This window comes from Solanum dulcamara, chromosome 10 (assembly GCF_947179165.1).
Source record: "Solanum dulcamara chromosome 10, daSolDulc1.2, whole genome shotgun sequence".
NCBI classification, from domain to species: domain Eukaryota; kingdom Viridiplantae; phylum Streptophyta; class Magnoliopsida; order Solanales; family Solanaceae; genus Solanum; species Solanum dulcamara.
This window is the reverse complement of record NC_077246.1, coordinates 22,988,474-23,014,633: the sequence shown is the minus strand read 5'-3', so window position 1 is coordinate 23,014,633 and position 26,160 is coordinate 22,988,474. Positions and strand designations below refer to the sequence as shown.

Genomic DNA, 26,160 nt, shown 5'->3' with positions numbered 1-26,160 from the left:
ATTGATGGTCTAGTAATCAATTTGCCTTGAGAACATACAACACAAGAGAATTCTTTAAATTGAAGAATCTTTTGATTCTTCAAAGAGTGGCCATGTGAACTCTCAATTATTTTTCGCATCATATTAGAATTGGGATGGCCCAATTGGTCATTTTAGATGATAAAATCATTTTAGTTAGTAAACCAACGGTTTAATATGACATGTGTTTCAACCATACTAATACTTGTGAAGTATAAACATGATGAAAAAATGGATAACTTTTTAAGTATAAACTTCTTGTCCGACATCAATGTGATAATATAAAGATATTCATTCTTTTTATCATTTGTAGTCTCAATATGATAGCCATTTTGACTAATGTCTTTGAAACTTAATAAGTTTCTTTGAGACTTACTACAATATAATATTTCATTAATTGTCAAATTCTTCTGATAAGTATAACTTTAGCTTTTCCAGATCCTTCAATTAATCTTGTACTACCAGATATTGTATTAACATTAGCTTTTTTCATAATCAAATAAGAGAAATATTTCTTATCTCTTAAAATAGTGTGTGTTGTGGCACTATCGATAAGACACATATCATCATAATTGATTTTGAATCCAACTGATAACTAGAAAATTTCCATATTCTTCATAAAAAAAACATACATTATAAGAATGTGAAAAACTAACAATATAAAAAACCTTAAGAAATTGCACTAAAAATGTAGAAATTGATAAGACATAATGCCTTAAGAAAAACATTTAAGAATGACAACATAGTAGCAAACATAATAGAAAAATAATAACTTTTTTTTATAATTCTTATCCCCAGTTAGATGATCGGTTCTTCAGTCAATATTCTCATAAAAGTCTTTAGCTTCTAAATGAGTAATATTTGGGAGGCTTTCAAAATCATCATCTTTATAAGCAAGAGTTGCCTCAATAGCTTCATATTTATTTGAGGGAATTGCTTGATTATCATCATTCCAAAATTTCAAGGGTGCATCAACATTATTATCTTTTCTTTTGAAAAAGGATTGATAAAGTTTCATAAAATGATCGGGCATACGACAATCACATGCCCGATGACCCTTCATACCACACCGATGGCAAATAATGATTTTACCTCTAGAAGGATTATTTTGAGAAATTTTATTGTTCTCACATTTATTTTCACCATGACGACAATAATTGATTCGTCGTTTACCATGTCCACGATCATGGCCACGATAATTATTTTATCTCGATTCAAGCTGATTATGTGCTGCTACATCATTCGTTTCAGGGAATGGAGCAGACCCAATGGGATGGACTTCATGATTTTTCATCAGCAAAGTATTATTTTGCTCACCCACAATTAGGCATGTAATTAATTCAGAATATTTCTTAAACTCCTTTTCATGATATTGTTGTTGTACTTACACATTTGAAGCATGAAAAGTGGAAAAAGTTTTTCCAAGTAAGTTATCATCAGTTATATACCTCCACATAATTTTAATATGGAATTTACTTTATGCTTAGCAGAATTATACTCTGTCACAGTTTAAAAATCTTGAAATCGAAGGTGTATCCACTCATATCGAGTTTTCGGTAACACCGTAAGTTTTAGGTGGTCATACCGATCCTTCAAATTAGTTCATAATTCAAGATGGTCTTTCACAGTTAAATATTCAGTTTTTAATCCTCCGTGAATATGATGACGGAGAAAAATTATGGTATTTGCTTTATCTTGGCTTAATACTTTATTTCCTTGTTTAATAGTACCACCAAGACCTTCAGTGTCAAGGTGAATTTCAACATCAAGGATCTATGACAAATAATTTTTTTCGTTGATGTTAAGTGCCACAAACTCAAGTTTTGATAAATTTGATATGATGAAAACTGAGATTGAAATTAATTTAGAAATAACAAAGACAACTAAAATTAAATTTCTTCAATAGATCCACTAGATATAAAAATATAATTTATGTGTTCATCATACCTGAGATAGAAGTTAATTTATCCGGAGAAAATTAGAGTTTCATGCTGATAACATATTATGAATAAAATGATAAACCAAATTAAGAAGAGGGGAGAGAGAACAAGTAAATAATCTATATGTTTTCTTCTCTAATCTATATATTTTTCATGCTTACAACAATGGTCATTTATAGGCCTAAAGGAAGAACAATTTATAGTGGAAATACGTAATAATGGAAATCAAATATGGTGGAAATAAAATTTAGTGGAAACAAGTTGTAATGGTAGATAATATGGACATATATTTTTACAACAAAGAAGAATTTATTTTAAAAAATCTCGTCGGTCATTTTGTGGTGCAAAAATGCTGACCGCAAAACTGAAATATTGGCCCATTCTAGTCGCAAAAATGGACAAAATGCATAAAATTTCAAGGTTCATTCTGCAGTAAAAAATATGGACCGCAAAACTAAAATGTTGGCCGCATTCTGGGGCAGAATTTCACAACAAAGTACCTTGTGGTATAATGATCATACGTTTTACTCAGAAGTTGGATTGACAAGAGATTGGATGCGTTGAACACTACACTCAAAGGACTGGACTTTGATAGGTTATGATCCATGTAACTCTTATATTCTAGGAAATACGCTTCTTTGAAGTTGACCCTTATATGATCTTATACGAAAACTTAATCAGTAGATAAATTTTCAATTTAATTTTGTGCTAGAGGTCCCTTATAATTTTAATTGACATTCAATACACTTCCTACACTTACGATTTAACCTATATCTAGCTGCAGTAAAATTCACGAGTCCGAACCTAAGTTCATATGTAAAACATTCAAATCATAGTCCAAATATGTGAGATGTTACAAATTTTATTAGAGCATGTTGTTAGGACACGCAATTTTTTTAAGAAAATAATATTCCTATTTATCAAAAATAATGATAAAATATATTTCTTAAAAACATATCCAAACACATATATTGTTCTTCAAAAAGAAAGTAAATCAAATAATATTTTCTTAATGTTAAATTGACAATGCAGTTGATTGATTAGGGTTGACTTTCTTTAGATTTTTTTATAAGAAATTGATTCAGGGTCCGAGGTTAGATAATCACTCTTTATTCAAATATAAAATTTATTTTAAATTCTATAAAAGTTACATCAAATTATATTTTCTAAGTACATTAAGTAGAATTCATACATGTAAAATAAAAATTTAGGTAAAATTATCTCATTATCAATAATGTTGGGGTAAAATTGATGCATTTCCCCTTGTTTTAGAGTAATAGTTAGAAGGAAGGGTACAATATGGATAGTTGAAGAATTTTTTTTGAGACAAAAATATAATACCGAGGGCAAAATTTTATCCAAAAATATAACCGGATAAATTTGATCTATTTTGAATAGTTTAAGAATATATTTGACCCTTTTTCCTTAAAGAAAATACTTTAGACTCGTCAAACCTTAAAGGTATGTTTTATAGAGTGGATGTTAGATCAACTATGTTGTATGAAGCAGAATATTGTCTGATCAAGAACTCGCACGCCTTAAAGATGAGAGTTGCGGGAATGAGGATGTTGAAATGGATACATGCTAGGAGAGATATGATAGGGAACGGATTTATTCGAGACAAGGTAGAAGTGATTTCTGTGGTAGAAAAGATGAGGGGGCGAGACTGAGATGGTTCAGACATATGAAAAGAAGATGCATAGATACTCAAATGAGAAGGTGTGAGAGACTGACTATAGTGGGTATAAGAAGAGGTAGAGGGAGGCCGAAGAAATCTTGGGGAGAGGCGAAGACATGACCCTAGATAGAAAGATATGAAGATTGAGGATCAAAGTATAAGGTTAATAGGTAGTCGAGGATCATTTAATTCCCTTATCAGTATTGATTACTCTCTTACTATCTTTTTTTTTTAATTCTAGTAGTCTTGTTGTTTCCTTTGCTTCCGTTATAGTATTATTTGTTGTCGCTGCATGTTCTCTTCTTAATTGTTTCCAACATGACGTCTTCATTATTGTATCTGCTTCACATACTTAATTTTTTATAGGCTTACTCGAACAGAGAATCTATCAAAAATAACTCCTCTATCTTCATAAGATAGGGATAAAGTTGTGTGTATACATCACTCTCTCCAAATTCTACTTATGAGATTATACTAGATATAGATATGTTGTTATTGTACAAAATAATTATAGCAACAATTTTGCAAGTAAGGTTTTTCTAATATTCCCCCTTGATTCAAGAGTTTAAGTAATATTTTATCTGTTTTAATTTATTTGTCGTGTTTATTTTTAATTGACTTAAAAAAGAATATATTTTTTAGGAAAATTTTTAATTCTAACTTTTGACATAACATGTTTAAGATCACAAGATTAAAAAAACATTTTGATATATTTTACATATTATTAGTTTAATACCACAATATTCAAAAAAAAATTTGTTAAACTTCGTATTAAATCAAAAACAGACAAACAAATTGAAACAAATGAAGTATATATCATTTGTGTAGATAATTCTTTTTTCATTAAATTATGAGATCCAATATATTTTATTTTTTAAAGATTTTAAATTTCATATTATTATAAGAAAGCTCATCTTTTAGTTATTTAACTAAAAAGGGTCAACAATACCCTCAACATATTAGAAATTATTCAAAAATATTCACCTTCAACTTATTGGATCAAATTTGTTTCTTTCCACCTATTAAGCCAAAAATATCCCTAACCTATTTTATATATATATATATATATATATATATATCAACTGCTATTAAATACTAGTAATATGTCCGCACTTTGTGCAACCTTTAAATATCTTATTAAAATTTATAAATGATATTTTTACAATATCAAAATATTTTTTAAAATTTTCTTTAGCCTTCAAATTTGAATAAATTAAGTCTCAACTTTTTAGTCCATTTTACTACTATTTGCATCATAGCTATTTATCTTTCTTTTTTTCATTATCTAACAATTTTAGACTTTTAGAGCTATTGAAATTTTTGTATAATTTATATTATGTTATAAATACATTGAACTAAGTGGATTGTCCATATAGTTTATTCATGAACTATTACATTCATGTATATGTATTCCCTAGGTGATATGAACCTTTTGGGGATAACAATTTATCTACTAATTTGGCATTCACATGCTGACCTTTGAAGTAATTACTCAACCTATAAATAGATTCACCATTGTAAGTTACACTTGAATAGAAGAAAAATCTTCTCCTTCATCTACATTTCTTGCCTTCTTCTTTTTATATTTCTATTATTCTGAGCTTAATTTTACAACACAATATCAGCACGAGACTCTAGCCAATTGAGATTGAGTTTTAGTTTTTCTTCAACTCATGTTCTGATTGATCTCGTTATGAGAATCAAGAAGAAAAAGAAATGATAATTACTACAATCAAGATTATTCTATGCATAAAATCAGGTATGTATTTTGCAAGAATCTTTTTATGATTTAGAAATAAGTTACAATCAATACTCGACAATACAACAGCGTTCAGTCACTAACACTGACCAAGAATCAAAGACATATACTCCTACTGATTGAACATTCTCTGCTCCACAAAATTTCTTAAATGGAAGAAGGTATAAAGTTTTGGTAGCATGAGTTTGAGTATTATTTTCATTACGCTAATCTTGAGGGTGACTTTAATATTTATTCTATTACAATAACTTATATTATCGAAGGTATTAGTTCACAGAAGTGATTATATTTTATGAATTTTGTTTAAATATTTTGAAAGAAGGTCATGTTGTACTTCGATCTATTATACCATTGGTTGAGGGTAAGACAGTGGATTCAAGTCCCATTGCACAAAAATGGTAAGACATTAGATTAAAGTTCGGATGCACCATAATGAAAAACATTTGAGGGTAAGATGGAAGATTCAAGTTCTATTGCACTAAGAGGGTAAGACATCAATTTGAATTTTGATGCACCATTATGATAAAATATTGGTTATGAGTCCAATAGAATTATGCCCTAACATGCCTTATATGGATAAGATATTGAGTTTGAGTTTTAATGTACCATAGTGATGATAAAATGATGACTAAGACAAAAATAATATATTTTTAATGAAAAGTCATGATATTTGTCCGATTGAATTTACTCTATTTCCTGAAGTGAATGTGGTAGCAGTACATGATAAGTTTGAAATTCGCCCAATTGATTTGCTCCATTCTATCGTATGAATATGATAGGAGTGAATAATAAGTCTAAAATAAGACAAGTGATTGAATGTAGAGAGAGAAAGATGATGCGATCTTCCCCATATTAAATGATATTCTTTCTTGAAAAACATCTTTAGGAAAAAAAAAACTCAACAAAAACTTATCTTTTTGTCGACTACATAATGAACTTTTTTTTTGTCACTATGGCAATATTTTTAAACATCACACATTAGTCATATATTTTATTATATAAATCTCTTCTATATTAGGTAAAATAAACATTTAGAAAAATAATTAAGAACTTTCTAAGAAGAATATTTACAAATCAAAAGGAAACTAAATAATTATCGAAGCACAATAAAAATGAAAATTAGGAAGTACTTTTAAACCATTTGTAATATATTAAAACCATTTTTAATAAGTTAAATTTACTTAATTGTGTATGAAATTTATTAAACTTTTGATTGAAATGTAAAAAACAAGAAGAACCAGACCACTTTCTCGAGGGCGAAAAAGTTGAAAATCCCAATAGTCAATATCTCTGTGTCTGTCAGAGATTTTTGTCTTTTTTTCCATCTGTTATCCATCAGCACCTTCATCAATCCACTCTTTGAATCATAGCAGCTAACAGTACTACTACTACTACACTCCAGTACATTACATTATTGACTTGCACAGTAAGAATCTTTGAGCTCATTTCTTTTTAGGGAGAGTGAAAGCAAGTAATTAAAGGTACTTACTTTTATGTATGGTAGGGTCCAATTGTTTTGAATTTCTTGAACTACCCAAAATTTTCTATTATTTGTTGTTTGCACTTTGCACTTTCTTTCTTCATTCTTGTTTGCCTGCACTGAATATTCTCTTCCTCCTCCTCATTCATGGCTTATTCTTCACCAATCAACCTACTCTTAAACCATTGATACACATACACTCTTTGCCATCACTTGCTAGTGGGTGAGAGCAATCAAAGCTCAAAATCATTGTCTTCTCCATAATTATATTTGTCTCTTATGCAAGTACAACTAAACAATTTCCTACTCTTCAAGAACAAGGCTTTTCATCCCCTCAATATTGATTTCTTTTTCTTTTTTCACTGCTCACACAAAAATGCCTTGTTCATTACACATCATCACTCTTCTTCTACTTACACTTTTCTCCTCTACAACTACCACCACCACCACCGCCGACGTCTTCCATCGGCACCGGCGGATCCTCCATCAACCCTTTTTTCCAGTCGTTGATTCTCTCCCACCAATTTCACTTCCTTCCATAACTCAGCCACCCCTATCTTCTCCTCAACCTCAGCCCAAATTACCATTGTCTTCCCTTTCACCGCCGAACATCCCCTTAACTCAAAACCCATTTTTCCCACTTTTTCCCTCACCACCACCACCCCCTCCTCCACCTTCTGATACTTTTGCAACCTTTCCGGCCAACATCTCTTCCCTCATTCTCCCACAATCTTCCTCTCATCCTTCCACCAAACCCATCTCCGGCAAACTCATAGCTATCATTATCTTAGTTTCTGTTCTCTCTGCAGCTTTTCTCACTTCTCTAATCGCCTTTTTCCTTCATTACCATCGCCAAGGAAAACTTGAAGAGAAAAGATACTATCAACGAACAGATAGTCTACGACTTGTCCCACCTAATGCCACTCCCTCAGACGGTGGTGTTGTCAAGAAACATCTTCATCCTTCACCTCCTTCGCCGCCGCCGGCGATGGAGGTGCCGCGTCACACTCCCACTTCCACTAGCTCGGAATTCCTTTACCTCGGAACACTAGTGAGCTCAAGAGAAGTTGAATCACCGGAGCTCCGACCTACTGATGGCGTTGCAATAAACTACCAAAGACTTGAATCACCGGAGCTCCGACCAACTGACGACTTTGCAATAAACTACCAAAGACTTGGATCACCGGAGCTCCTGCCACTCCCCCCGTTGCCACGTCAGCATTACCGGCAGACCCGCAAGAATGGCGCTACTGAAGTGGGGTACACCGTTGAAGATGATGAGAATGAAGAAGAGTTTTTCTCTCCTAGAGGGTCTTCAGGGGATAAAGGTAGTCCGAGTCACACAGTATCAAGTTCCCATGCAGCACCCTATGAAGTTCCATTACAAACCCAGAATAGATTTCGTTACTCAAATTCGAATTCTCCTTCTGAATCTTCGTTGCTGAATAGTCCTTCACTAGAGTTCAACTTAAGCCCAAGAAGCTTAACTTCCAAATCCCCTGATTCGCTGGTGAATTTTCTGGCCCCGCCGCGGTTTATTCCTGCCAAGACGTTTAGGGGATTTTCATCACCTCCGTTATCTTCGGGTGATACCCACAATTCCCCTTCAATAGTTTCAGATTCATCAGCACGGATTTCTGAGTCTTCGATGAGGAATCTGGGTGGTTTTGGGAGCTATGTGTCAATGAAAGTGCCACCACCACCGCCTCCGGCCCCACCACCGAGGTTTTGGGAAGCTCCTCAAGTCCCAAAATCTGTGGAGGTTGAAAATGGTGGACCACCGGTGCTGGTGTCACCATCTATGCCTGTTTTAGGTCATCATGTTAATGGCATTACTAAAAGCTCAGAGGCTGTGGAGAAGAGGAATGATGAGAATATAAAGCCAAAGCTGAAACCTTTGCATTGGGATAAAGTTAGAGCTACCTCAGATAGAGCAATGGTTTGGGATCAATTGAAATCTAGCTCTTTTCAGTAAGATTGATCATTAATTCTTTTCAGCATTGTAGAAAATCGATTAAGTTCTTGTTTACTAATTTATGAAGGGTGTGATTTGGGTTGTAGGTTGAATGAGGAAATGATAGAGACTTTATTCACTGTGAATTGTTCAAATTTGAACTCAAAAGATGGGATTACACGGTTGGTACAGCCAGTGTCGAATCAGGAAAACCGGGTGCTTGATCCGAAGAAGTCTCAAAATATTGCAATTTTGTTGAGGGCACTTAATGTCACTAATGAAGAAGTTTGTGAAGCACTTTTAGAGGGTAATGTCATCACTTTGTCTTTTGAACTTTTTGTAAATTCTCTTGAATGGTCACAAGTAGCAATCATTAGTTAGGATTATGGTAAGGATAACCTTCCCAATGCATTCCATTAATTTTGGTCCACTTGCTCTGGTCTAGATATCTAGCTTAATATGGTAAATTGCTTTGTTTGGATAAACTCCTAAATACGTTTTGGTTTTTGAACTTAAATGTGTCACTGCTTTTACTAGATATGTTGAAGTTTGCTGACTCTGATTACTTGCCATGGACATGTTACTCCTGTTATAGAAATTTACCCTCAGAAGTGTTTGTTCTTTAGCTGAATGTCCGATACTTAAAATCTACTGTATATAATACCAGGATGTCTTGGGCTGGTTCACCTATCTATCCGATCAATAAATGAGCTGCAAATTTGGTACCACATTCTAGTGGCTTTTAACTCTCACTTGTTTACTTGAAATCGTTAAATTACTAGGTATTTATAGGCTTTCTCCTAACATGTACCTAGTCAACAACATGTACTTTACTTTAATACTACTAAACTTTTTCCCTCTTCTATAGTTCATGAACAACACCATACATGCATCCATGTATGAATTTTCTAAAAAATATAAATTTTCTAGAAGGCTAGAACATAAACCAAGTAAATTCATGTGCTTGATGGTGGTTATTATTAGATTTTTGCATGAGGGCACTGATTCAACTTCTTTTTGCTAAACCAAAATCAGGGAATGCTGATACTCTGGGAAGTGAGTTACTTGAGAGTTTATTGAAGATGGCTCCCTCTAAAGAAGAAGAGCTGAAGCTGAAAGAGTTTAAAGATGAATCACCATTCAAGTTAGGCCCAGCTGAAAAGTTTCTCAAGGCAGTGCTTTATATCCCTTTTGCATTTAATAGGGTGGAGGCAATGCTATATATTGCAAACTTTGATTCAGAGATTGAATATCTTAAGAGGTCATTTGAGACACTAGAGGTAAATTGTGCTATCTGTTCTTGAACAGTATGCTTTATTTCAACTTGACTATCTTACCTGTCATGATGGCAGTACCCCTATACCCTGTGGTTTCTTGAGAAATTGATTTTAGCTTCCTACCATTGTGACCTTGTTATGCTCTAGTTTTTTTTTTCCCTGGTTTCAATGTTCTCCCCAGCCTGCTCAATCTGTTATGCAATGTTTACACATTGGAGTCGTCATAACTTTGGTCTGAGATACCATTCCTTCTCTATGCACATGTACCATTGTCCAGACCTCGTTTGTGCATGTGTTTTCATTTAACTTCATTACCATGCCATACTTCTTTTATGGACATTCGTTCTTAGTAGGATCATCTGTAACACTGAAGTTTCGGTATGTTGACTGTTTAGCTGCAATCTCATTGGTTTAACTTTAAGAACACTGATGAGATTTTGACCAATGTAGAGAGTACTTGGTCAGGCCCAATCAGTGGCAGAGTCACATATACTTGAGGGTTTGTCAACCAACAACTCTTTGTCAGAAAATTACATTGTATAGCTAGATAAATTGATATATTGACACCACTTGGCTCCTACTTTTTACTTCTTTATAGTTTGACACCTCTTAGTGGAAATTTTGGCTCTGCCATTGGGCCCAATTACTGTGGTTGTGCAATGTCCATCAATATACTCACTCTTGATATGCTATGTTTGATGACATCAAAATGTCCAGTTCCTTAGATTCAGTTAGTAGCTTTGGTTTGATGAGCTGAATTTTGGATGTCCACCTCCTTGCAAACTAATATATTCATCGTTTCAGACTGCTTGTGAAGAAATAAGGAATAGTAAGATGTTTCTAAAGCTACTAGAGGCTGTACTCAAAACTGGGAACCGCATGAATGTTGGAACCAACAGAGGAGATGCCCGTGCATTCAAGCTCGACACACTTCTTAAGCTTGTAGATATTAAAGGTGCTGATGGGAAGACCACACTACTGCATTTCGTTGTTCAGGAAATCATCAGAGCAGAAGGATCTCGTCTTTCTGGTGCTGATGATCAGAATCCAATTGTAGAAAAGACTCTACAGGATGAGGTTGAATTCAGAAAGATTGGCCTTCAAGTTGTTTCTCGGCTAAGCGGTGAGCTTACAAATGTGAAGAAAGCTGCTTCCATGGACTCTGATATTGTTAGCAATGAAGTTGCAAAACTAGCTGCAGGAATTGCTAAGATCACTATTGTTCTTAAGCTGAATGAAGAGTTGGCGCCAAGTGAGAGTACCAGAAAATTTTCTGAGTCAATGAATGGATTCCTGAAGATGGCAGAGCAAGAAATTATCAACATCCAAGCACAAGAGGGTGTTTCCCTCTCAATGGTGAAGGAGGTGACAGAATATTTTCATGGTGACTCGGCCAAAGAAGAAGCTCGGCCACTTAGGATATTCATGGTTGTAAGGGACTTCCTCTCTATCCTTGATAAGGTGTGCAAAGATGTTGGGAGAATGACTGACCGAACCATAATCAGCTCAGGTGGACAATTTCCACTGACTGTCAATGCAGGGCTTCCCCAAGTCTTTCCTGGATACAACGTAAGGCAACAAGATAGCTCCTCTGAGGATGAAACAACCCCATCTGCGTCCTAACATATTGTCATCAGATGACTTCCTTCGTCATAAGAGGCTGGTTTATTTCCACTGTATAGTTTGTTGGAGCCTATGGATTGGCTTTTTGATGTCCCAAGTGTAGTGGATGTTGGTCTTGCTATTCTCATCTATATGTATACCTTTTCTGTAGTTGCATTCTAGAGCTATCTTATCCTTATATATATATATATTTCTTTAATGGTTGTAATATCAGAAAGTAAAAGTATATCAGGAAATATCATTTTGATATTTGATCATGAGACAAGCAGTTAGAGTGTATAAGAATTTGCTTTTGAATTATAGCTCAAGAAAGTAGCCTGCATTGCATTTTTTGTTTTGTCTGCAAAATTGGAACTGTCCTCCTTTTCCCAAAGAAATATACAAGATAACAGCAAATATAACAGCAAGCAACGTCAAAAATCATAATTGACGAGAGAAATGATGTGAAACAACAGCTGCTGAATTCCTCAAGAGGGGTGAAAATGAGAACAAAGACTTCATGAATTTTCAGCATCCATCCGTTCAATCACACGTTGTGCTTCTTCCTCTGTACCAGGGACGACATTCCTAACCCGTGTACCATTTTTCAGTGAACCTTGTTGGACAGTGAAAGTGAAATAGAAATTGTTTGAAACCTGTTTAACAGAAAGAACAAAATACTGCAACTGATCAACAGAGGGTTAAACAACGAAATAAATCTATCTTGAAAGCCTATCGTTTGGGATAAAATTTAGATTCTTCTTTTATAAACAAACAATGACTTCAGTGTTGTTTCTCATTTTTTTCCTTATTTGCCATCAACTCTTCCCTGATTTTGATTTTCATCAAGGTCAATTTTAGGGAATAATCATGTAATGGTCCAGCCATTCATTTCCCTGTTAAAATCCAATGAGCTTTGCAACCATAATAGTCCATCTACTCTTACAAGATTTAATTTTGGTCTGCTAATCATCGTTGTAAAATATAGTCCATTAACCAAAAAACTTCCTAACAGAATTGGTCATCCATTAAATATGTTCCTCAAACTCAACATAACCACTCATTCGAATTATCTTAAAGGTAATCTGGTAAACAATCAATTCAAACAAATCTCAAATCTCCACCAAATCTTCCCAGCATTTGCGATTCGAACTCCTAAAGATATTCCAACATCCAGCCGAAACAAATCACAATCACACTAGTTTGGAATTGTTGGTTTTTTTAAAAGACGTGGCAGCAAAAAAAGGTTAAAATGACTCTCTTTAGATTGAAATGTCTTTCAATTACTTTCAATAATTTTATCAAGAATTGGGGGGCTTTAAATAGCCATCATAAAACACATAATTCGCATAATTTGAAATTTAAAACAACCTAAAATATCTCAACAGCATAAACTACCAAACTAAAATTCAAAATTCAAATTCATTTAAACTAAACAACTTATTTTGCTAAAAACTACTGTAGTAACTAAAAACAAGTTCAACACTCCTCCTTTGTTTTAGTTACTGCAATTTTAAAAACTGCTCCTCCTCAATTTTTGCTCTAGCATTTGATGCTGAATTTTTCTTGATTATTTTTGAACTTGCATAATTTTGGATATTGATCTCTCTCTTTTTCTTTCTTTTTCTTCTTTTGCATTTGTGCTTCACAAATATTTTCCACGACGTTGTCTTGTGTAGAACTTCTTTTCAAAGTGTTTTTATTTGGACAATTGTAGAATTTACAAAGTGTTGTTGTAAGTATTTTTCTTCCATAACAACAATACATATGGCATAGGCCATAAAATATGATTTCAGACTAAATCAGAGAGAGACTGCTGCTTGACATCTTTTTTTTGGGTTGAAAATTGATTTAAAATAGCTTGTGCGTTGAAAAAAGCACGGGTTGAAAATGGTAGCCCTGACGGGTTAAAAATTGTATGGTAGTTTTTTGAAAGAACTCACAGATCCTGCAAGATCAATAAAGCAGTGATACCACTGTTGGTTTTTTTAAGAGATGGGGCAACAAAAAAAGATTAAAATGACTCTCTTTGGATTGAAATGTCTTTCAATTGCTTTGAACAATTTTATCAAAAATTGAGGAGTTTTAAATAGTCAACATAAAACACATAATCTGCATAATTTGAAATTTAAAACAACCTAAAATATCTCAACAACATAAAATTCAAAATTAAAATTCATTTAAACTAAACAACTTATTTTGCTAAAAATTAATGTAGTAACTAAAAGCAAGTTTGAACAGGAATTTTTAAGCTCTCCAAGTTTTCAATAAAACTTTAGCTCATCTTCTTTCACTTTCCAAATTATTTTGCTATGTTACCATATCAAATACTCACATTTATGATATTCATTTATTTCTTCTACTTGAGTTTCTATCATTATGCAAGTTTCTTTGTCTCTCTTTTACGGCATTGTTCTATATAAAAGTTTGCAATATTTTGTGATAAATATCGTTTAGACTTGATTCTGGAAAAGCTATAGAATGTTGAATTATTTTTATGTTGTTCCCAGCTATTCTTGCCCTTTTTGCCCTAGGATTATCGGCAGAATCGCAAAAGCAAGAAGGTTACATATTTGTTGATGGTACTGAAACAATGTCATCTTGTTGCAATACTACCTTTGCTCTTAAGCTGAAAGTACACTGTGAGGCTTGTGGTAAGAAATTGGGAAAAATATGCTAAAAATTAAGGGGGGGCAATTGGCTACGTGAGGGAGAAAGAGGAGAGAGGGAAAGGTAGACTAAAGAGAGGGAGAAGCATACAAGCCAATTGGACTAATATTGGTAGCATTTTATGAGTAATTGGCTAATATTGATGATATTTTATGAATTGGCTAATAATGGTAGTATTTTTGCTCCGAAATGCAAAACAGGGTAGTTTTCTCATATAATAATATTACAAAGTCCAAGTGTTTGACATATATACTGAACGGAAGTTTTTGCAGTAAATATGTATTTTTCTTGATTTATAAAAGTTGAAAAATGGAGAAGAAAGAAGAAAAATCAACATGCAACCAGTCTGTCGATCCTGAAAGCGCCCTTTCTAGCATCCTATCAGCAATATTTAGTATGCCAAAAGTTATTTCTGAAGAAAATATTTTCCATAAGTTATTTTCTCGTGTTTGGTTACTGGAATGTTTCTGAGGAAAACCAACTTCCCTCACTTATAGCCTATAGGCGAAAGAAAATTTCTTTACAACTATTTTAACTTATAATTTCATATTATTTGCTCCAAGTAACGTTTAGACATTATTATTAATCATTAAATTTTCATCAAAAGTCTGACTTATTAATAATTTAACTTTTATATTTTTCTCATAAAAATATTTCTATCAACCAACCAAACATCGAAAAAAAATTCACAAAAGATATATTTTCCAGCGGAGAATAACTTCCATCATACCAAACAGACATTAGTGTTGATTTTACTTGTTACTTTTCAATTAACAATCAAAATAATAAGAAAATAAACCTTGGACCTACCACACAGTTGACTTATGAGATGAGAATCCTTGACTATAGAAAAAGACAATAGTAGATTCTCTAAAACAATGTGAGACACTCTAACAACCCCTACATGCTGAGGCCTGGACAACTAAAACATAAATAACATAATATGGGGTCCAATACTGGGAAACACAACTGCAGTAATGGGGGAGCTCCGATACCATGTTAGAAAATGGAGTTATTTCCATCAGATAGCCAGTTTCCACTCTCCTATTTAAGTTATATTCAGTTTTTCTAAATTATTTAACTGATAATCCGTGTTGACAAACATCAGATGAGCTTTTGTCTGACCTACTGCGCTACTTCTTTCTTTTTTTCTTTTTTCTCCTCTTCTCCTTCTCCTTCTGTTTTTTCTTCTTCAAATATTAGCAATTTGTATGTTGTGCCTCTGGGTCTCTTCAGGGCCTCAGGAAACTAGTTGCCACTATTTTTCCTCTTTTTGTAGTTGCTCTAATAAACACCTAGAATCCAATAAGAGCGGTACTCCAATTTTGCATCAAACTTTTAGCTAATTATATCCACTGGTTTTTCAAATTCAGGTTGCAAACATGAAAACATTCTTGGTTGATAGTCACAATAAACCAGTTCCAGGCTTCCAGCCATTCTCGAGATCGCTAGGACCATCCATACGATTTTGCTCACAACTTTAATTCTTTTACAACTGAAGTACCTCATCTCTACTAAATCAGAGGATCTGGAATATGATGAGGAAAACATGGTTTATATATGCCCCAATCATTAGTTCACCGTTTTATTATGGATAACTTGTTCAACTATGTTTCAGACAGTTTTGGACATACATATATCAAACTTCAAACATACATGTTTAAAGTTCGAGACTCTCAAAACAAACTTCAAACACGTATGTCGGAAGGTTGGCCTTAGGAAGCCAATCGTCTGACTCTTGAAGTTTGAGACTTCCGAGCCAAATTTCAGACCATATGTCTAAAGTTTGAATGCACAAGAGTTATTCCAAACTTCAGGCAAATCTTTTAACTTAGAACACAGATTTTTGCAACTTAGTCCATATGGAAATTGATTCTAAAGTAGCTAAACTTACAAAAAAAATTATACACCTGCAGCTATGACTTAAATGGGGTGCCAAAATCGGCTATCTATACACTTCCCCGGATAAATGGACCTTGGGCTTGTTAGAATAGGAATAGAATTTGTATATAGTATCTTATGTGGAAAAGGAAGTATCTATAATTAGGGTCAGTGCAATAATGTAGATACACGATTTCAATAATATTCCTCTCTTTCCTTTCTCACATGGTATCAAAGCTTCCATGAGAAACCTCCAGGACAGAGAAGTCAATCACCGTGCCTTCATTTCAGTGACTTTCAGAACTGACCAGCGCCGCCACCACCTATGATAGTAGTTTGCGAGAATTAACACCACCACAAGGTCCAACAGGTACCGGCGACTAAACCCCACAAAAAAATCTGACAGAAAATCAACGATGCGCCATCATGCGCCTGTCGGAGTTCTAACATCGGCAATGCATCTGTCACACGCGCCGGCACATGAGCTGTCCCCGACCACTTTTTCTGAGAATTTTTTTCCCTAGTCAGGTCGTGCTGAAATTCCAACCTTGTCCATATAATTTATCCCAGATTCCGAGCACTTCCTGACAGTGTTGTGAAAAAGCGCCGAAGCGCTCGCTTTAAGCGTGAAGCGAAGCGAGGCGAGGCACTAGCACTTCAACATCGTGAAGCGAAGCGATTTCAGAAAAGCGTGTGCTTCATGGGAGAAGCGAGAAGCACGCTTCATCTAGAAGCGAGAAAAAAGCTCGCTTTTTTGGAAAAAGCGGCGCTAGTTTTTTTTTAAAAAAAAACTGTAAAACTTACATTAATTGTTCCAAGCTGCTCTTTCAGTGTGACTTCTTCAATTCGATAGTCCAACTTCGACAGTTCAACGTCAACCAGGTTAGTTTTTCTTCTTCTCTTCTCTTTCTATTTCTATTTTTATTTCCATTCAGTAGTGCTGCCGTCTACTCTCAACTGCTGCGATCTTCTTCTCTTCTTCTCTTCTTCTTTTTCTATTTCTGCGTAACTGCTGTCTGCGAAGAATTATTTTTTTCAAGTTTTATTCAGCAGTTTGGCCTTTTTTTTGAAGATAAAGCATATGCTCTGTTTATTTTCCACAGTGGCTGCTTTATTATTATTTTTTAATTTTGCTGCAGCTGCTCTGTTATTGTTTTGACAATTTGACTTGTGTGACTGAATTATTATTCTATTTTTTCTTTGTAGTAAGTTGTATTTTCTTAATGACACAAAAAAGGGATCCAGCTTGGGCATATGGAATTGCCATGGGAAGTAACACAAAAATCAAATGTGTTTTTTGTGATATGACATATAATGGTGGAATATTTCGTCACAAGAAGCATCTTATTGGTGGTTATAAAGATGTTAAAGTGTGTCCAAAGGTCCCAAATAGTGTGAACGAAGAAATAAAAGAGTATTTTACGAAAAAAAATGAATTTAAAACTCACATGAATCCTGAAGCATCCATGGTGAATCTTGTTGATGATGATGAAATGGATGATGAAGTTGAAGTGAATATGCCAATGGGGCCTCCCTCAAAAACAAAAAAGAAACCTTCAACTAGTGAAAGTAGGTCATCCACCGCTAGCAATGTCAAAGGTCCTCTTAATCTCTATTTCTCGCAAAAACCAAATGAAAAGAGAAAAGGTGGACCTATTGATCTAGAGGCTTCTAGCAAGATTTTACGGGATCATGCTGTATCTGCTTTTGCTAGGTGGATGTATGATGCAAGATTGCCTTTCAATTGTGTTAACTACACCGAAAGTTTTGGTGAATTCATTGAGGCAGTAGGCCAATATGGCCCTGGAATGAAGCCCCCCACCTATCATGAGGTAAGAGTTCCTTGTTTAAAAAAAGAGGTGGAAAAGACAAACAAAATTGTAGAAGATCATAAGGTTCAATGGAAAACGTATGGTTGTTCCATTATGATGGATAAATGGACAGCAAGGAATGGGAAAATGATCATCAATGTTTTGGTGAATTCTCCAAAAGGGAGTGTGTTCCTTGAATCTCATGATGCTAGTGACTCTTCTACTGACTCTAATAAGATGTTTAACTTGTTTGAGAAGACTATCTTAAAAATAAGCAAGGAAAATGTGGTACAAGTTGTGACTGATAGTGCAAGTGAGAACAAAAAAGCGGGTGACATGTTGAAAGGAGTGTTCTCGCATATTTTCTGGACTCCTTGTGTTGCTCACTGTATCAACTTGATGTTTGGTGACATTTTCAAAGAGGCCCCGTATCGTACAGGTGAACTTGAGTCTTGATATTTAATATTCTTTTTTAATCTTCATGTTAGTTTTCTTACTTATTAACTATTAAATTTTTTTGAATAGTTTTTGGTAAGGCTATTAAGATACATTCTTATATCAGTCAAAGGGCACTGTTGTTGAATATGATGAGGAGATACACAAAGCAAAGAAACTTGGTAAAACCTACTAAGACAAGATTCGCAACAACTTTTTTGACATTGCATAGTTTTTATATGCAAAAGAAAAATCTGAGAACCTTGTTTATGTCCACTCAGTGTCTATGCAAAGGAAACTCTTGGGAAAGAAGTTGCGAGACACGTCATTAGTCCATATTTTTGGAATGACACTTTTCAAGCACTTAAAGTTGGTGGTCCTTTAGTTAATGTACTTTGTATGGTGGATGAGGAGAAAAAACCACCAATGGGCTACCTTTATGAAGCCATGGATAGGGCAAAAGAAAGTATTGGAAAGGCATTCAATTATGATGAAAGGAAATATATGAATGTTTTCAAAATCATTGATGCAAGGTGGACGGATCAACTTCATCAACCTTTACATGCAGTAGGACATATTTTGAACCTGGGGCTTTATTATAAAAATATTGAGATGAAGACTTTAACTAAAGAAGTGTGGTTGGGATATCATGCATGTGTTGAGAGGATAATCCTAGATAAAACTTTGCAAGACAAAATAGGGGATGAGCTTGGTGTGTACATGAAAGCTGATGGGCTACTTGGAATTGAGTCGGCCATTAGAGCTAGAACCTTAAGGTCACCAGGTGAGCATTTCAACATTTAACTGTTTGAGCTTTAACTTTTAAGTTATTACGTATTAACTTTTAAAATAATTCTTCTACAGTTGAATGGTGGATGCAATATGGTCATAATGTCCCAAACTTGCAACAATTTGCTATTAGAGTGCAAAGTTTAACTTGTAGCTCATCCGGTTGCAAGAGAAATTGGAGCGTGTATGAACATGTGAGAACCTATATTACGTTATTACTAAATTAAATGATATCTTAATTGTCCAAAGTCCTCCCATTAATTACTTTCTACGAATTCTATGCAGATTCATACTAAAAAGAGAAACAGGCTTGAGTTAAAACGCATGAATGATCTAGTGTTCATCAAATATAATAGAACATTGGTGCGTCGCTACAATGCTCACAATACCATTGATCCAATTTTGTTGGATAATATTGATGATGCAAATGAATGGTTAACTGGAGCACCCCAAAATCATGAAGATGAAGAAGTATATGAAGGAGAAGGTCTCACTTATGGTGATGTTGCTACGGCTAGTGGTGTGGAGGAGAATATTTATGGTTTTAGGGGGAGTACTTTAAGGGGCAAGGAAAAAAGAGTAGCTACAGGTTCAAGTTCATGTTCAAATAGAAGTAGAACTCTTGTTGATGAGTTCTCCGATGAGGAAGAAGATGAGGACCAAGTAGAAGTAGAACCCTTGTTGATGGCACTTCAAGAGTTTGAGGATCTTGTTGAAGAATAGGATTTTTCTCTCTTTGTGATTTGGTTATGCATTTGCTTTATCTATTGTTACTTATGAGGATTATTGACTATCTAGTTACTTTTTAATCTAAGTCTTTTGAGTTCTTGATTATTTATCTATACATATTTTATATTTTATATTTTATATTTTATATTTTTATACTAAATAGCGCTTTTTCTGAAAAAAGCATGCGCTTTGCTTCACGCTTTTCGCTTCTGTGAAGCGAGCCCCCGTCGCTTTTTTCCGCTTCTCGCTTCTCAAAACACTGCTTCCTGACGAGGAAGACACTTTTCCGGTGATTCGCACACAGTTTCCAATGAGTTGTTTTTTCAAGAAACTCAATTCTGAACATATCCACAGTGTTTACACCAGATTCCGACAAAGTTTCCAGCGGAGAAGCCAACTTTCTGGCTACACAGTCAAATTCCAGAAACTTTCCTAGATTTCAGCCAGTTTTTCAACTATCCTGCCAACTTCAAAGTTGATTCTTTGTTCTTGGGGGTGTTTCAAACATTTGAAGAGTGTAACCCTTCGAGATCCAACCATGTCTTTCGGAGGCATCTAATCGAGACTACTCGCACTCTTCTCATTCAATCCCATGTTCTGTTGCATTTATGGGGCAATGCAGCTCTCACATCTTGCTATTAGTTAATCATATGACCTCAACTTCCATTCAGAATCAAATTTCTTATTAAGTATTGTTTCCTCGGTCACCTATATACTCTCTTCCTCATGTGTCTACGGGAGTACATGTTTTGTTCATAACTTAACCTAGGAAAAACAAATTAGCTCCTCATGCTCTCAAATGTGTCTTTCTTGGTTATTCTCAGGTACAAAAGGGGTATAATTGCTACTCACCTGATCTTCGTTGGTACCTTATGTCAGCTCATGTCACATTCTTTCAGTTTTGACCTTTACATCTTCTTCTAATCATCCCGACATATCTGAGGTATTACCTATACCGACTTTAGAAGAATCTATGGTTATTTCGATATCTCTATCTCCATCCACAGTGACATTAGTCTTACCCATGACGACTTTAGAGGAACCTACACTTACGTCTACATCTCCAACCACAATGCCACCACTCCTGACTTATTATCGTCATTCACGTCCACCATCAGGCCCAAATGATTCACATCCTACACCAGACCCTGCACCTATTGCGGACTTTGTCTCCTTCTAATCAGCCTATTGCACTTCGAAAAGGTATACGGTCCACTCACAATACTAACCTCCATTATATCCTTTTAAGTTATCATAATTTGTCATCATCCCATTATGCATTTGTATTAGGGCTGCTTATTGGACGGATCGAGCGGATAATTTGACTTAACGGTTTGGCCTATCAGATATTGGTTTTCAAATTTACTAATCCGCTAGCCAACCTATAAGATAGCAGTTGGTTCAGTAATGGATTAGCAATTACCGGACGGTTATCAGGCAATGTATTGGCTATCCTCTAATCTCTATGGCACCCTTTTTTTTCGATGAACGCACCTTACAAAAAAGATGACTTCTTTTCACTATTTTAAATGCAGTGAGTCACGGGTTTCTTTACCCCTTCATCTCTTTTAAACTTTAGTGTTTTTCTGAGTTTGCTGACTTGCCCTCTATTCTTTATGGCAAAATATATAATTATAGAAAAGTAAATAACTTTTCCTGTCTTTACGGCTTTAGCCTTTAGGAGTTAGGACTAACAAAGGAAAAATATATAATAACTCTTATATATTATGATAAAAGATTAAATAAGGCTAATATACGTAAAATAAAAGTGTAAGCAATTCTTAACAGGTTAATGGTTTATTCGATAAGAAAATTGAATAATCCGCCCCCACACCAATAAGCCGTTAATTATGAAATTTTAATATGTTACTCAACCGTTTATTCAATAACCCAATACCAATAAGTCAATTTTACGGTCGGCTTATCGGTTACGGTTCGGTTTTGAACACCCCTAATTTGTATCATCTTTGTCCTTTGTATCCATCAGTAAGTCTTCAGGTGAAGCACTTTCTCATCCAGAGGGATAAGCTATGATTGACGAGAAGTTTGTTTTACATACAAGTGGTACTTGAGAGCTTGTTCCTCTTCCTTCAGGTAAATCTACTATTAGTTGTTGTTGGGTGTATGCAGTCAAAGTTGATCCAAATGACCAAGTTGATTGGCTTAAGGCTTGCCTTATTGCCAAGAGGTATACTAAGATATTTAGGCTTGATACAGTGATACTTTTTCTCAGTTGGACATTAGAAATGCTTTTCTCCATAGTGACCTTGAAGAGGAAGTTTATATGGAGCAACCATTTGATTTTGTTGCTCAAGAGTCTAGCCCGTTGTGTTGATTAAATGATAACTTTATGGTCTGAACAATCTCCTCGAGCTTAGTTTGGAAAGTTCAGCACAATAATTCAGGAGTTAGGCAAGACTCATAGTGAGGCTAATCACTGTGTGTTTTATAGACATTTTGCTTCAAATTTGGGTATTTATTTGGTAGTTTATGTTGACAATATTGTTATTACCGACAATGATCGGGATGGTATCATTAATTTAAAGCATCATCTCTTTCAATGTTTTCCAACTAAAGACCTCGGCAAACTAAAGTATTTTCTTGGTATTAAGTTTGCTTAGACAAGATCATGTATTGTTATTTTGCAACACAAGTATTCCTCAAACATTCTTGAAGAGACAGGACTGATGGGATGTAGACCCATTAACACTCCTATGGATTCGAATGCAAAACTCTTGCCAGGACAACGGGAGTCACTTAGTGATCCTGGAAGATACATGCAAGTAGTTGATAAGTTGAATTATCTCAGAGTGACTAGACATGACATTTCTTTTCCTATGAGTGTCGTAAGTCACTTTATGGATTCTCCCTGTGATAGTCATTGGGATGCAATGGTCCACATTCTTCGACATATAAATTCACTCCAGGTAAAGGACTTCTCTTCAAGAATCGAGGTCATGAGCAGATCGTTGGATATACAGACGCTTATTGGGCAAGTTCACCTCATGATAGACGTTCTACGTCCGCAATTGTCCACATTCTTCGACATATAAATTCACTCTAGGTAAAGGACTTCTCTTCAAGAATCGAGGTCATGAGCAGATCATTGGATATACAGACGCTTATTGGGCAAGTTCACCTCATGATAGACGTTCTACGTTCGGAATTGTGTTTTAGTAGGAGGTAATTTGGTATCCTTGAAGAGTAAGAAAAGTGTGTGGTTGCCCAATCTAGTATAGAAGCAGAATTTCAAGTAACGGTTGTAGCAACTTATGGCTTGTTTGGATTAAACAGTTGCTCAGGAAACTTAAATTTGGAGAAATCAATCAAATGGAACTTGTGTATGATAACCAAGTGGCCCTTCATATCACATCAAATTTGATATTCCATGAGAGGACTAAACACATTGAGATTAACTATCACTTTGTCAGAAAAACCTCCCTAGGATATTGTTACAAAACTTGTGAAGTCAAGTGATCAACTTGCAAAATTTTCATCAAGTCTCTCACTAGTCTTTGTATTAATTACATCTATAACAAGCTTCGTACATATGACTTGAATGTACCAGCTTGAGGGAAAGTGTTAGAATAGGAAAAAGAATAAGATTTGTATATAGTATCCTACGTGGAAAAGGATTCTTATGTAGTGTCTATTAATAGGGCTCAACGTAATAATGTAGATACATGATTTCAATAATATTCTTCTATTTTGTTTCAAACAGGATAAATCAATCTCAAAAGCTAGTTTATAAGTGATGATTGTTGAGGACCATATAAGAAAATAATAACACATTTTCTCAACAATCTGGGACACTCTTAACACAAGAAAATACACATTTCTTCCAAAGGTAAAACACTTTTACTAATCATATTACCAGAAAAGAAACTTCAAGCATTTGGAGACTAGATTAGCTAAACCTTTAAGCTGGTAGACTAAAAACAATAGATCAAAATTTCCTCGCAAGTAAGTCATAAGAGAGGTTTCATTTGGTTTAATGGAATATTTACCAGATATATCCATTTTTTTCAGAAAGTAGAATAGTTTATAAGACTAGATTTGCCAACAACAATAATTGACTGAAAAAAAATAAAATTGTGCAAGCATTATTAGATGATTTTGAAGAAAAACTCAATGAATGAGAACACACATTTTCTCCAATAAGAGCTAATTGTATGCATGAGATGAGTTGATAGTTCACCGTAAACTAAAAATAAATTTTGAAAAACTTTTAGATGATCCATGTAAGCACTATTATCAATGATGCAATATGCTAGGCTTTAGAATGCACATGCTCACCTCGCTAGAGCGCAACTCAGGCTGCATAACATGAGCTACCACTTCTACATTGATCAGAGGCTTAGAAAAATTCTCTAGTTCTGTGTACAAAACACATGATTTGAGGCGGAGGAAATTTCCAACATCAACCTGCATCAACAGATTCAGACTTGAATCTCAGCAATATATTTATATTTGAGCGCAAAAACATAGCTTGAAGAATACTGCTTCTTTGCTTATAATGAATGGTCTGTAATGAAAGATACACCTTCTTCAGTTTTTCCTTAGTACCTAGGGATTGGTTGAGTAATTTTTCAAGTTTGAATATTACCAATGAAGTTGAGCTGATTACTGCCAGGCTGCAAGTTGGCTGAAACAGCCTCATACACACTAGAAATTGGTAAAGATCGGTCAAAACCCTACTTAATACCTTCTTTACTTCCACTTCTAAGTGGCTCTCAAAAAATTAAACAACTTCTAAAATGCTCTTTTGGTACACTTTGGAACAGATAAATCGAGTACTGTCTCACGCATCTAACAGAGGAAAAAGAAAGCCTCAATGTTGAAGATTCACTTAGTTAAAGATATAAACTAGAGTTAGAAATCACAAGGAATATCATGGATTCTAAGAACATAGATGTTTCCTCAATTTTAAAAATATTATTTGATCTCTTAAGATATTACAGCTCCGCAGCATCATGATTTTTGAATTCCAATATGATCCAATAACCTCAGTATCCTAGCATGAAATGAAGAACTTGAATAGATAGATGCTCAATCCCATAAAGAAGTAAACAGTAAACCTCATTTATCACCACAATTACACAAATCAGAGGACTCCACTAATTCACCGGTCAACATATGCCACAACTCAAATTACCAGTTCCGCGGAGAATGACATTATTTATTCACTTTGTTAGTATGATTCACATGGTATATCATTTATGATTATAATTCACATTCGCACTCGATATGCATCAACATTTCAACTTTGTTTCCAAATTCCAAGAGAATATTGCTGGGTATTCACTTTTTAGTGGGATCACTTTGTATTCTATTTGTAATTCTTCACATACTTGACACCTAATATGTGGGATCATAAAATATTTGACGTACAAGTCGAATATCAGATCCTGGATCATAGGGACTTCAAATGCCTTCATCTTTTCATGTACTCACTCTGTTCCAATTTATGCGATGGTGTTTGACTGGGAACGGCATTTACAAAAGAAAATAAGACTTTTGAAACTAGTGGTCTAAAATAAGCTATAGATATTTGTATGACTATAAATCATCTCATTAGAGGTAAAGTGACAGTTTAAAGTTAAATTGTTTAAATATAGAAAAATGTCAGCAACTCTTCAGGAGGGGAAATGCAGATTTGTCATCTGCTTTATTCAGACGACACAATTATTTTCTGTGAAGCCTAGGCTGAACAGGTCGCCTTTATAAGAATGACTTTGGTGGTTTTTTGAAGCAGTCTCTGGCCTATCAGTAAATTGGAGGAAAAGTAGCATCTTTCCAATTAAAGAAGTTCCTCAATTTCAGAGCCTGGCAAGGATATTGGGGTGCAGAATAGAACAGCTTCCCACAACTTACTTGGGCATTCCATGGGACACAAACATAAGGAGCTAGAAATTTGGGATTCATGATTGAAAAGACAGAAAACATTGGCCAACTGGAAAGCTCAGTATATTTCTCTAGGAGGGAGAATCACTTTAATAAACTCAGTGTTGGACTCTCTTCCACCTTATGTTATGTCTTTATTCCCTATGCCTGCCAAAGTGGAAGAAAGACTTAACAAACTGAGAAGAGATTTCTTGTGGTTAGGGAATAAAGAAGGGAAGGGTTTGCATTTAGTC

At 34.6% G+C, this 26,160-nt stretch overlaps 3 protein-coding genes across 3 annotated transcripts in view; 2 read left to right on the top strand and 1 right to left on the bottom strand.

Annotated features, from left to right (window-relative positions):
• The first annotated feature begins 7,102 nt into the window (after positions 1-7,102).
• LOC129904958 (formin-like protein 2) lies at positions 7,103-11,879 on the top strand. The gene is made up of 4 exons (XM_055980365.1): positions 7,103-8,846; positions 8,937-9,136; positions 9,865-10,109; positions 10,911-11,879. The coding sequence occupies exons 1-4, from the start codon at positions 7,252-7,254 to the stop codon at positions 11,727-11,729; spliced, it is 2,859 nt and encodes a 952-aa protein (XP_055836340.1). The 5' UTR covers positions 7,103-7,251; the 3' UTR covers positions 11,730-11,879.
• A 147-nt stretch (positions 11,880-12,026) lies between these two features.
• LOC129904959 (acyl-coenzyme A thioesterase 2, chloroplastic-like) overlaps positions 12,027-26,160 on the bottom strand; it is a 33,635-nt gene continuing 19,501 nt past the window's right edge. Inside the window, exons 4-5 of the mRNA XM_055980366.1 lie at positions 24,320-24,448; positions 12,027-12,364 (exon numbers count right to left, since the gene is read on the bottom strand). Coding sequence (XP_055836341.1) covers positions 12,227-12,364; positions 24,320-24,448 — 267 coding nt within the window. The 3' untranslated portion in view covers positions 12,027-12,226. The remainder of the gene's footprint in view (positions 12,365-24,319; positions 24,449-26,160) is intronic.
• LOC129904961 (uncharacterized) lies at positions 19,011-20,126 on the top strand. Its single transcript, XM_055980367.1, has 3 exons — positions 19,011-19,289; positions 19,370-19,488; positions 19,580-20,126. Exons 1-3 carry the CDS (start codon positions 19,118-19,120, stop codon positions 20,015-20,017), a joined length of 729 nt encoding a protein of 242 aa, XP_055836342.1. The 5' UTR covers positions 19,011-19,117; the 3' UTR covers positions 20,018-20,126.

Coding starts and splice junctions, on each gene's coding strand:
- LOC129904958 (XM_055980365.1), top strand. CDS start 7,252: ATGCCTTGTTCATTACACATCATCACTCTTCTTCTACTTACACTTTTC. Junction 8,847..8,936: donor TTGAAATCTAGCTCTTTTCA/GTAAGATTGATC, acceptor TTTGGGTTGTAG/GTTGAATGAGGAAATGATAG. Junction 9,137..9,864: donor TTGTGAAGCACTTTTAGAGG/GTAATGTCATCA, acceptor AACCAAAATCAG/GGAATGCTGATACTCTGGGA.
- LOC129904961 (XM_055980367.1), top strand. CDS start 19,118: ATGAAGACTTTAACTAAAGAAGTGTGGTTGGGATATCATGCATGTGTT. Junction 19,290..19,369: donor TAGAACCTTAAGGTCACCAG/GTGAGCATTTCA, acceptor ATTCTTCTACAG/TTGAATGGTGGATGCAATAT. Junction 19,489..19,579: donor ATTGGAGCGTGTATGAACAT/GTGAGAACCTAT, acceptor AATTCTATGCAG/ATTCATACTAAAAAGAGAAA.